We start from the raw sequence: 12,974 nt of genomic DNA, 5'->3' as shown, positions 1-12,974 counted from the left end.
TAAGGCTTGCCTAAGATTAAAAAAGCAAACAAAAAGGAAATAGTGTGGAGGAAGGATAAAGGGGGGAGAGAGAGAGAGAGAGAGAGAGAGAGAGAGAGAGACGTTTGGGGGGGGCAGGAGGGAGAAAAGGCGGAGATGGTGTGTAAGAAGACTTGAGGAGATAAAGAAGGGGAGAGAGGGGGGGGAGAGAGAGAGAGAGAGAGAGAGTCAACCACTTTAAAGTTTGCATTCAACTCCAATGAAGAAGAGTCAACATATTGTCCAATAGGAAAAATACACTTCCAAAAATTCTAAAAATGCCTAATTTCTGCTTTGCTCTACCCACAGGGCAGACCAAAAACAAAAGGAAGACATACTCAACAAGCAAAGCAACACTTATGTTGTCATCAGTGCCCTAGCATAAGCAGCTATATTGGGTTTCTAAAGACCTGCGGAGTCTCTTGGACAACTATAAGTGCTACTGAACTAGCTCATCAATTTGTTGAGTGGTTGTTCAAGCTGTATGGGTTACCTTGTGACATAGTCAATGACAAAGATTTGAAGTTCTTCACTTACGGCAAGTAGTGTGTATAAGTTAGGAACCAATTTAAGTATGAGTTCTACTGATCATCCTGAGGCTGGTGGGCAAACAGAAAGTGTGAATCAAGTCTTGGAAGATATGCTTCGAGCATAAATCTCCAAGAGGTCAAAGTCCATCCTAATGGTGAAAGTTTCCTACAATAGTGCTAACCCAGTTCATCCTGTGACAGTTGGATTGAAGGGTATTCAACTCAAGGTAGCTAAAGATTCTTGCAGGATATGCGAGAGATGTCAATGGTTGCAAGAGAATCTATCACGAGTGCTCTAGATAGAGCATGGTTTTATGTTGATAGACGGCGTTTCCCAAAGATTTTTCTGACGGAATGTGAGTATATTGGCGAATATTGAAGGAGCAAAGATATTACAAACTGCGGCGGTTGAAAAATTATCCCCTACCCTTCTTAATCTTGAAAAAGATTAATGAGGTTCCATATAAACTAGAATTGCCTCTACATGTAAAAGTTTACCCATTCTTTGATTTCAGATTGAAAGAGGTGTTCGGAGTTGGAGATAGTCTTGTGTCGGCCCAAGAACTTATAGAAGTTGAGGCTTGACCTATGTTCCACATGAGCCTAAAAGAGTTATCGATTACACGAAAGGAAACTCAAGAATAGTTAGTTATCCCAAGGCCACTTTGAATCAGTCAACCAATTCACACAAGTAGCCATTCAATTATAGAAAGAGGAATCCAACACTATTTTCAATTTTGAATTGCTTCTTTTTCCATGCACTTTCTTGCTATATCACTCATAAGCATGCCAAAGGTTATTGCATTTCATAATACATAGCATCAAACCCAATAGTGTGCCCTTTGGCCTATTTGTGTTTTGAAATATTTGAGACCACATTGCACTTGCTGACCGTGGCATTTATCCATGGCCTGCGATCGAACATTAGTACATTCGCAGCTTCCCACTAAAGATTACGGTAGTGCCTACCAGCGAGCTCAAAATGAGCAAGGGTCAAGGACTAAGCAACCCTCAGCCAAAGTACCAGGACTCCACCTTTCTCGGAGACACTAGCTCCAACAATGGAACAAAGCCTGGGAACGGGCAGAATAGTAAGAACAAGTAGACCACACGGGACAACAATGGCTGCAAAGGTTTCTTAGACACCGAGACACTTGTAAAACAAAGAAAGATATTGTTATTATTTTCATGTGTATGGCCACAACAAGCAAGATTGCCTACACTTCAAGAAGCTCCACGAGAAGATGGCTACTCCAACTGACCCAATGAACTCTTCTCCAACAAGCACAGCGTCAATTATTATCAAGGAGATCTAGGATGAACGGAAGGGGGGCCTCACGCATTTCCCACTATGTTCCACGTCTATGGCCATATAGGTGGTCAGAAGGTCCTCATCCTGGCAAATTCCAAGAGCTCAAAAGAACATCATCTCCACCAACGCAGCTAAAGATGCTCAGGTGCTTTTACCTACAGATATAGTCACCTTGAACAAAGCATTCACTGGCATTCACTGGCCAATGTGTTGAACGCAGCATGGAGGCCAGATCAGCCATCCTAAATATTTCCAAGTGGACAACCGGCCACTCCAGAGTCGCACCAGCACAAGTAGTGGATCTTATCTTGGAAGCCTGGTGGTAGAACCAAAGCACAAGCTCTAATAACACCAAGAGACACCATAGCCAGTGGATCTTATCTTGGAAGCCTGGTGGTAGAACCAAAGCACAAGCTCTAATAACACCAAGAGACACCATAGCCACATTGCGATAGGAAGAAGAATATTAGTTATACATGACCTTAGAAACAGTTCCCATTAGCCTCTTTTGAGTCCTCTATGTTCTGCTTTGTCTGCTACTGGCTAATGCACATATTTGTGCGATTCAACAGGTGGGAACCAAATTCATAAATTGATGAGTGGCTAGATGAACAGGATGCCTGAGATAAGTAGAAAATGACGAAGGGGTGGAAGAGGGAGAGGAGTAGCGATGGATGTATAGAATGATGTTTATAAATAGTCATTAAGATTGAACTCTAAAGTATACATAAATTGAGAGCAAATTTTTGCGCCTTTCAAACCAATAGTTTGAATTTTAAAACCTCTAACACAAAACCTCAAAACTCCATTATCCTCTCCTAGCTAACATTTACCGGAGAGAATTGAAGGCGCATACATCCAGTCATAAAAGTATATAAATTAAAGGTAAACCCGGAAGCTTAGCAATGATTCAATCGCTTGAGAACTAAAAGCCACCCGAGTTCAGTTGCTGCTGTAATTCTTTCTTCCCAAGAGCAAAGGCAGCACCGACAATTGTTTGGACGCTTCGTGATAAAAGTTTTTAAGATCAGTTAAAATCAAGCTTGTGACTCATATGTTGGCGAGGTCAAGCAACCCTTCCTCTTGTCAAGAAAAACCAAGCTGACGCTTGAAAAGACAAACGCCGAGCATGTCCGCCAGCTGTGATGTCAAAGTGCGCTAATGAAATACATTGAAGTTAGAAGGCAGACACTCTGTTGTGCGACTTCATTCTCTGTGTTATCGACAGCGGATATCGACATGCACAATTCAGGGGTAACGAAATGATCCGAAATTCTCAATCCGTGCGGAGCAAGACGTGCGTGAAGGGATGTCCAAATGAAGAGGGGCTCAAATTGAGGTGAAATGCACTGCATAAAGTGATCACAGAGGGTACAAAGGCGTACCAGGTCGGGGGATTTGAGGGCAGCAATAAAACTGCTGAGATTCTCCCAGTGCTCTTCGGGGAGATCGCAAAATGCAGAGGAAGACTGACGCTGTTGGGGGCGAGGTCGGAGCAAATTGTCGAGGGCAGCTTGAGCTCGCCATCCTCTGCACGCCATAGCTGCCAACTCGGAAGCTGGCGAATGTCGAGGGCGGGAAAGACAACCTCTGCTCGGCTTAGCTTGCTAATCAGTCCTTAATCCTTAATCCTCCACTCAACAAAATGTCAAAAATCCTTATGGTATTGTCTCTCCCTCTCATCTCTTCTCTATCTCTATCTCTTCTCTTCTCTATAATCTCTATAATAATAATAAGAAGTTAGGTTCCCTCAGAGGGCCTACTCTAGTGATTGGAAGTTGGTGTAGTTAATTTGTTGTTATGTTTGTATGGTTGTGTACAGTAATGAGTGGTCGGACCAGTAAATGTAGTTCGTCCCGAACTTTGCTCCTATGTTGTTAGTCCATATGTGATCTATAGTCGTTCCGTGGATCGTTGTGCTGGTGGTTATCAGTTGTTGCGTTCCGTGTTGTTGAAACATGTTTTTAATGCCTATTGCCTATAATGGTACGAAATTGTAGTCGATGTTGAAGTCTCCGACAACGTAAGTTGTTGTTCCTTGTGGTATTTGTGCTAGCACTGTTTCTATTGTTCCAGTCATTGTAGTTATTTTTGCCCTTGGTGACTTGTACGTGTTAAGTATTGCAATGTTACCTTTACTTTGTGTTTTGAAGACCAGTAGTAGGCATTCACAACCATCATTGTAGGTCTCACTTTGCTGTATAGTTACAAGTTCTTGTTTCGAAAAAGTTGCTAGGCCGTGCCCTTGCAGTGAAAAAGCTTTCTTGAAGAGATGTAGTCCTTGTGTGCTTTCTGTGTGCGTGTGTGTTTCTTGCAAGCAAAGTATGGTTGCGGCAATGATGCTCTTGGAACTTGCTATGTCATCATGATGGAGCCTGTATGATCTGGTGTTTAGGCTTTGTAACGTCTTGTACTGGTTCTCTGGTGACCCAAAGTCCATTGACCTATAGGGTGAAGTGAAAAAACGACTCTAAAATTGACCTATAGGTTTAAGCATCTACAAAGAAAGATCCAATTAGATTCTTGGCATAACCTCTGTAGTTCTTTTTGAACACTTGCATCTGTCCTTATGTGTTTGTTTTGTAGTTCGGAAAGAAAGTAGAGGTTCCTTGGGTCTCTGACTCTTGAAAGTGCTGTGTAGACAAGCCCATGATTATGTATCCCCGATGGGTCGAAAGCTAGTAACTCTAGGGTCAGGCCCTATGACTGGTGTATTGTTCTTCCTGATGCTGCTTATATCGGGAATTGTCTCCTTGTGATTGTGTTCAGTGCGTTGTTCCCAACTTGGAACTCACGAGATACACATAGAATCAGTGTCCATGCCGCGAGTATGTTGTCGTTGTAAAGTGCCCTGTAATTGTAACGTGCTCTTCTTCTTGCTCATTTGTCATTTAGCTCTATCCAGATGATCGATGGTCTTCTAGAGATGTCCGAGCCTTTGAAAATGCCATCAGCACCATTTACGATGCCGTCACTGATGTCAGGTTTCTTGAGCATAGCTCGACCAGCATCCCAACCTTCAATTGTAGCTCCCTATGGAGACCTGTAGTCTTCCCGGGTTATTAATTTTTTTGTTGCATGTCCTCTGCCTGCTATTGGTTGCCTTGAGGATGTGTGGTCGGCCTTTTATTGTTTTGAAGATAGATGCATTGTGCTTGTCCTTGGATATGTTTGTGTAAAATAAGTGTGGGGTCATGTTTTTGTCCGAAGGCGCTTGGAAGTGGTTGTTATTCAAGTTATGGATATCGTCGATTGTTTGGGTGGTTGTCCTTATTCTATTGAGAACGTCCAGAAATCCGATGTTTTCTTGCCACATTGGCTCATGTAGCTCATAATATTTTATATGGTTTCTCCAGACCGAGCCAAACATGGATGTAGTTGTTGCTCTCTCATCGAAGATCCATGAGTTTTTCACTGGGCTTGCTTGGCAAAGGTCGCCACAGAGGATTATATCTATGCCCCCAAAAGGTTTGTCGTGGTTGTGCTTTATTTCTCTCATTCGCATGTCCGCTGCTGCAAGGAATGTGTTGATTCCTACTAAAGATATCTCATCCACCAATATAGCCTTGATGTCGTTGTACTGTGTGGACAAAGCTTGCAGTTTTTCTGCTTATAAGCATGTGTACGTGCTTGTTATAGTAGCACTTTTGCCAAAATCTATATCTGTAGTGGTTTTGTGTGAGTAATGGTGACGCAAAGCCTCTGCTATTGCCAATGAAATGTATGTCTTGCCAACCCTTGCGTTCCCTGAAATGAACAAGTGAATTTGTTCTTCTGGGTGTGTTCTTTTTTAAAGCATGATGTCATCTAAAATGTTTCGTTGTTCCACGTTCATTTGTTTAAGCATTTGGTTGTCCACGTCCATAGCGATCGGTTTTTGCCGCATTGCTAGAGCTTGTCGTTGTTCTTTGCCGCTTTGTTGTGACCCATGTCTACACCGAAATCGTATTTGTCACTAGATAGCAGGGGGCTGCCTTGTCATTAGAGGAAGGCGCGTTACTTGCACTCGCTGCCGCCGTGGCAATGGGTAGGATATGGAAGGCCGATCGGTTTGAATCAATTACTTGTTGGTGCTCCTGATACATGTCTTTCCATGTTTGTGTTGCACCTTGCAGGTGGTGCCGTCTTCTTGGAACGGCAGGTATAATAGGCATAGCTCCTTGTAATGGTTTTTTGGGTCTTTTTGCTTCTTGTAATTATTGAAACGTATTATCCTATCTCTTTTTCTTTTTTTGGTGCTTCCTTTGCAATTGTGTACTTGCTTGGGAAGCTGGCCAAGCACACGCCATGCAGGAGTGGCGATCTTTTTGTGTACTTCATGATAATGTTATCAAAGAAGATGTCAGTGCTTTCTGGGTATAGTAATTTTAGTTGTGTGCGGTGCTTGAGTAAAAGTGTCCTCTCTTTGATTGGGTTTGTGTTTATGTACATGAACTCCCTTGTAGTGGTTGTTAAGGGCAAGGATAGGCACAGGTAAATGACTTGCTGGGCACTGATGTGTTGAGTGTTTAGAATTGCATTTCCAACTTTTCGTACACGCTCGTCTACTAGAACGTTTTGCCTAACACTCTGCTCCAATGCCATTTTGACTGCTACGTTTGTCTCCTTGTCGATCTTTGTCATGTAGGATGTGTAGTACGTTGCCACACCGTGTGGGTTGAGGATGAATTGGACATCTGTGTTTGCACCCCAGAGCTTTGTCAACCCTGGATTGAAGTTGTTTGTGTAGATGTCCTTTGGCTCTCTCGTCATAAAGACCTTTGCTTTAGAGAGGCTGCTCCTAATTGCTAATACCGAGTCTATTATTGGTATTGCTTGGATGAAGGCATCCATTGTGGAAGGTTCAAATGTTTTGTCATGCAGTTGCTTTTTAATGCCTTGGAAGTTTGCGTTGTGCTAGTCCATGTCCATCTCCTTGGGCAAAGGCCTTAGTATTTTGGTGTTTCGCATAGGTGGCCTTGGAACCCAAACCTGCAGTCTCTCTTTCTCTTTCTACATGTTTGCCGATGACGGTGTGTTTGCATTTTTTATTGTTCAATGTCTAGTTTGGTGCTATTTGTTGTAATGTGCTTGTCGATGAAGTTTGTGATGCACTCATCAGTACTACATCTGGGGGTTGGAGCATCGTCCAACCAAATCAGGCCGTGATCGTGCTAGCTGCCTCTGTTCCGAAACTCTGTTACGAAGAAGAAATCGATCATGAGACCCAAAATGGTTTCATCTTGTCGGAGTAGATTCTTCAATGCTGTGAAGTGATGCACGTAGTACTGGGCTGTTGTGACAGGGTCGGCCCTGACAAGCTCCTGCAAGTTGATGCTGGGCTCATTCGTGTTGCTCCCCATGTGGTTCATGGATGCCAAGTCTTGGAGGCACCGAACCAGTGGCTCCCACCGTTTCTCAACCACAAACAGCGTAACAAATAGTGTTGGTGGCCCAAGCTACCTCACCATGGCGAACAGGTTTCTTTTCAAGTGGTGCTTGTAGTCCGGTGATGTCCTCAGACAAACAAAGTCTCAGAAACCCCAATCCTGGATTGCAACAACCTCTCAATGTTTGTATCTGGCATTGTTGTTCTTGCATCAATACTCTTCCCTTGCAGTTGTGCCTTTCTCAAGCAGACCCATGTGGATGAAAGAACTTGGCGCACTAGCACTTTCACTGTTTTGAAGAACAGGTTCTCAATAGAGAGCATGAAATGCCTATCCTCATTGCGAAGCTCCCACTTGACTATGTCATGGTAACTTGCTCTACTGCTTGTGTTGTATGCTCTCGAGCATCCGAAAAATAGTGATGGGAGATCAAACTCTTCGCAGTGCTCGCCTTTGAATAGTCCTAGTTGGGTAGTAGCCCTCAGAAGGGGCAATTATAATGGGCTTGCTCTCATAGTCAATAACTTGCTGGGACGTGTAAATGCCATGTATAAGAGTGTCTATTGCATCCTCATTCTACATGTGGCTAGCTTCCTCATTCGGTGCCACCTCGGTGGTGTCTTATGAGCAGACCGAAGGTCATGGATATGCTGCAACCAAGTTCTATTAACTTGCACTTTGTTTTCTAATTAAAGGGGTGTATCTAGCATTTCGCAAAATGCACGCATTGTCAATGTCGGTCGAACTAATCCAGTGACGTAGTTGTATGCATACTCCATGCGTTGCTTGATAGCAACGGTGGCTGTTGTAGTATCGGACATAAATCGAGGGAGGACTCGTTGGGCCCTGTCCACATATGTAAACACGTTGACGACACTGCCATGAAGGTGGCCCCTCATACGTAAGCTGCTTGATTTGTGCAAATGGAATATGTATTGAAATGAGGCGTTGCTCGAATTTATTTAGGGTAGCAGTATTGGGTCATGGAACCGACATCTGCATATTTGTTTTTGCATATTTGGGCATTTTGTTTTGCCTGATCTGCCCATAGCATAGTGCACAAATTAGTTTGTTGACTGCTTCCATGGCCATGGAGGCCACATTATTGCCTTCCTCCATTGCAATGCCTAGTGTGTTTGACCGCAGCTTTGACTTGAAGGTCAAGCAACCACAAGAGCTACATGCAAAGCTTGGAGTGTCGTCAAGGTATCTACGTCGCCACTTCACACTACTTCCACAGGAGCTACATGCCAAGCTTGGAGTGTCGTTAAGATTTTCAAGGTATCTACGTCGCCACTTCGCACTACTTTTTCTTGGGTTGTGATTGCTGCACTTACGTGAAGGCTTGAGCCAGTGGGTCATGGGAATCGGGGCCCCTGAAATTGTCTGGGTCCATTTGTTGGATAGATGTAGTACAGCCTGGTTCAGGGAGACTAGCATCTCAAGTAACAAGTAAACATATGCAAGTATATGTTTTAAAAAAACTACCATGAACTTTCATGAACATAGCACTCAAGGGCAAGGAGAGTAAAAAAAAATTCCAACTCTAGCCAACAAACATATCAACCCCAAGCATCTCAACCTTGGGTTACTACCTTAATAAAATTTCTTTATTTCTTAAAAATTGTGGGGTTAAAGGTCACTGTGTCTTAACCCCAGTTATGTACAATACTCAAACACATATATAAATGAATGAAAAAGAAGATTAGGGTGGTTCTGCACCCACCAAACTTGTCTGGCTCTCTGTCTCTCTCTCTCCTTCTTCCGTTCTTGCTTCCGTTGAAAGCACTCTCAACTGGTATCAGAGCCCGGGTGATCTAGATGAGCGTGCGTGAATGCTTTGAAGCTCAGCAGCTCTGTGGGAGGAAGGAGAAGCTCTGTGGGAAGCTTTGTGGGTGACTTTACTTGCATCCGAGTATGCAGAGACCTTGGAGGAACCTTTGGAAAAGTCACTTTGGTTTTGCGAAGTGGTTTTGAGAGCCTGTTAAGAGCTTTCAAAGAAAAAGTCGTTTTTTGAGCTTTTCCCTGTTCCGTTCGATGACAGAGACTCCGTATTGACTTGTAGAGGCAACTATTGCTTGCTTTTGGTGTCCACATTACTTCAGGAGCCTGGAAACACCTTTATTCTTGAATCCGGGATCATTTCATTGGATTTGTGACTCACTGTGTCAGTTTCTGCGTTTTTTGCCCGGGTGTTGGAACTCAAGTTTGGAGCAACCATTTGCAGATCTGTCAGTTCCGGTGGACTCAAGAGGTCCTAAAACTTCTATGTTGCTCATCATTCACACTCCGGTGGAGTTTACAAACAGCTCTGTTTCCAAAAACGTTTTTCAGTCCGTGTGTTGGACCCAGTGATTGAGACCACGGTTTCCAAAACCGTTTGTCCCATTGCGTTCCGGACGCCCAAAAACCCCTACGTATCAGTTCTTGCATGATTCGGTGAGTATTTTCAGAGTTATAAATCTCTGTGTATTTGATTTCGTCTCTCTGTTATGCATTTTTCATACTAAGGTTTTGAAACCTTAGATTTATGCCACATGGCAGTGGATAAGTGTTGACTCCCATTTCTCACTCATCGGTTGGGATTTTGGAGTTCTGGCAGAAGAGAGATATTTGCAGATTTTCTTGCTGAGTCCGATTATGCAATGGTGCATCTCAGGTTCTATTTTCAGTAGCGCTCATTACCGTGGGACTATGATTTCTTGAGCATACCTTATGCAGATCACTCTGGTTGCAGTTTGAGTAGTGTACGCTCATTCGTGGTGTGCATTGGGTTGCAGTGGATGATTTAGATGCATTGCGGTCCTTATTGGATGCACTGATAGGCCCAAATTGCCTTGTGGGATGCTATTTTTTATGGACGCTTTGCACATGGATGCTATTTTATGCTGAGGGACAGCTTTGAAACATTGCAGGTGATGCACTGATAGTGCTATGCTCTCTTGGATGAGACATTATTGATGCATATGCCAGTGGACAGTGTTTATGCTTGAGTCATTTGGCACTTATTGGCATTTTCTTTTGGGCCAGATTTGCTCATATGGATGCATAGTATATGCACATGAGTCAGATGCATCTTTTGATGCTTTGAGCTTTGAGTTTTGGTGATATTTCACACTATTGTGGCATACACATTTGGGTGCACCTGGTATCTGGTGTGATTTTCTCTTGCAGGCACTAGCATTTGGGATTTTGTTTCATTTGTATCATGGCATCCTCTTCCATGTCTGAAAAGGAGTTTTTCAGCATTAAAAAGTTTGATGGGACAAACTTTTCTTTGTGGAAAGAACAAATAAGAGATGTGCTTATTCAAAAGAAGCAGATTAAACCCTTGGCAGGTATTGAAGCTAAGCCTGCGGATATGTCTGAGGATGATTGGAATGAGTTGGATGCATTAGCAAAGTCTACTATTAGACTTCATCTTGCAGAGTTAGTTTATTTCACAGTAGTAAATGAGCAGACTACGGAAGATTTGTGGAAGAAACTGTGTGCCACTTATGAGAAGGAAACTGCCTCTAATAAAGTTTACCTCATGAAGAGGTTGTTTGAGCTGCAGATGAAGGAAGGGGTCTCCATTGCTTCTCATTTGAATGAATTCAATATTATTTTCAGCCAGCTTCAGGCTCAGAAAATGAATTTTAATGCGGAGACTAAGGCAATATTTCTCTTGTGTTCATTGCCATCCTCATGGGATACCTTCCGTACAGCTGTCAGTAACTCTGCACCTGGTGGAGTACTGAAATTTGATGATGTTGTGGGTAGCTTGTTGGCCGAGGAGATTAGACGAAAGTCTATGGATGGCAACAAGCAGGATGCAGCCTTAAATGTGCAAAGGGGCAGATCATAGTTCAGGGGGAAGTCCCAAGAAAGAGGGAAGTCTCGTAGCAAATCCAAGGCACGGAACATTGAGTGTTACCATTGTGGCAAGAAGGGCCATATGAAAAAGGACTACTACAAGCTGAAAAGAGAGCAAAAGGATAAGAAAAAGAATGCAAATTGGGGTGCAAATCAAAAGGAAGAGAGTCCAAGGGAGGACAAAGGAAAAGTGAAGATCGAGGAGATCAATGCAGTCACACATGATGGTGACAATGACATTCTCTTCATGTCTAGTTTATCTGCAGAGTTGCTTACCACTTCAGATGATGCATATTCCCAGGATTGGATTTTGGATTCTGGTGCTTAATTCCATGTTACTCCCCATAGGGAATGGTTCTCCACTTATGATAGTGGAAAGACAGGTTGTGTGCATCTTGGAAATGACTATGCATGTGACATAGTGGGAGCAGGTGACATAAAGTTTTCTTTTGCAAATGGGTCTGCATTTGTTTTGAAACATGTGAGACATGTGCCTAAGCTGACCAAGAGTCTTATTTCAGTGGGTCAGCTAGATGATGCTGGTTTTCACACCACTTTTGGCTTTCAGAGTTGGAAAATTCAGAAGGGCTCTATGCTTTTGGCTAGGGGTGCCAAGTGTGGGACTTTGTATCCCTTACATGTATCAGGGGTATTTGATCATGTTGTTGCAATAACCGAGCAGCCAAGCACTTCTTTGTGGCATTGCAGGTTGGGGCACATGAGCCAGAATGGAATGAAACTCTTATGCCATTTGGGTTATGTACCGCATTTGAGTTTCTCTTATTTTGAATTTTGTGAGCACTGTCTCTATGGGAAGCAGACTAAATCAGCCCATAAAAGAAGGGGAAAGAAAGAGTTTGAAATGCTTGATTTGGTGCATTCAGACGTATGTGGTCCCATGCCTACACAGTCATTATGCGGGGCTGAATACTATGTGACATTCATTGATGATGCAACTAGGAAAGTGTGGGCTTATGCTATAGCTCGGAAGAGTGATGTGTTCCAGGTATTTCAGAAATGGCTAGCCTTGGTTGAGAATCAGTTAGGTAGAATGCTTAAATGCCTACAGACTGACAATGGTGGAGAGTATCTCTCTCATGACTTTCAGCATTTCTGTGATACACGTGGGATTAAGAGGGAGCTCACATCCCCTCGTACTCCAGAGCAAAATCCAGTTGCAGAAAAGATGAACCGTACCATTCAAGAAAGGTTGCAATGCATGCTTTCCAATGCAAGTCTTTCTGGTGGTTTTTGGGCTGAGGCAATGAAGACTGCAGTGCATGTGATCAATAGATCACCTAGTAAGAGTTTGGATGGTGGTATTCCTGAAGAGGCATGGAGTGGCAAGAAGCCCTCTTACTCTCATTGGCATATATTTGGGTGTGAGGCATATGCACATGTGCCAAAAGAGCTTCGAAAGAAGCTAGATCCTAAGTCTAGGAAATGCATCTTTCTGGGTTATGGTGAAAGTGGAGAGATGGGCTATCGTCTCTGGGATCCAGAAGCAAAGAAGATCATACGCAGCCATGATGTGGTCTTCAATGAGAAGAAGATGCATAAGGCACCCATGAGGGATGTGGAAATGAGGAGAATCACTTTCCAGGATGTGAATCCACCTGCATATGTTGATAGACAGCAAGCTGTCCATGCACCAAATGTGCAAGAAATGGTGCCACCAAGTACTCCCACAGGTATACAATCAAGGGTAGATGATGGATCATCTATTGGTGGAAATGATGAGCCAAATGTGGCTGATATGCAAGTGGGATAGCAAGCTGAAATGCCCTTGAGAAGATCATCTAGAGTGTCTAGACTGCCTGATAGGTTTGTTCCAGGGGTAGACTATGTGATGCTTACTGATTGCGGGGAGCCTTCTTGCTACAGAGAGGC

At 43.3% G+C, this 12,974-nt stretch overlaps 1 protein-coding gene across 1 annotated transcript in view; it reads right to left on the bottom strand.

The window, feature by feature from the left end:
• The window catches only part of LOC147891880 (uncharacterized), a 58,366-nt gene extending 54,965 nt beyond the window's left edge, over positions 1-3,401 (bottom strand). The window contains exon 1 of the mRNA XM_087388527.1: positions 3,246-3,401. Within this exon, the coding sequence (XP_087244653.1) occupies positions 3,246-3,401 (156 nt within the window). The remainder of the gene's footprint in view (positions 1-3,245) is intronic.
• Positions 3,402-12,974: the final 9,573 nt, after the last annotated feature.

The sequence above is a fragment of the Dipteris shenzhenensis genome, chromosome 17, assembly GCF_047967505.1.
Source record: "Dipteris shenzhenensis isolate YYH24624 ecotype China chromosome 17, Dip_SZ_1.0, whole genome shotgun sequence".
Lineage (NCBI taxonomy): Eukaryota > Viridiplantae > Streptophyta > Polypodiopsida > Gleicheniales > Dipteridaceae > Dipteris > Dipteris shenzhenensis.
The sequence above is the reverse complement of the archived record's forward strand: the minus strand, read 5'-3'. Positions and strand labels throughout refer to the sequence as shown.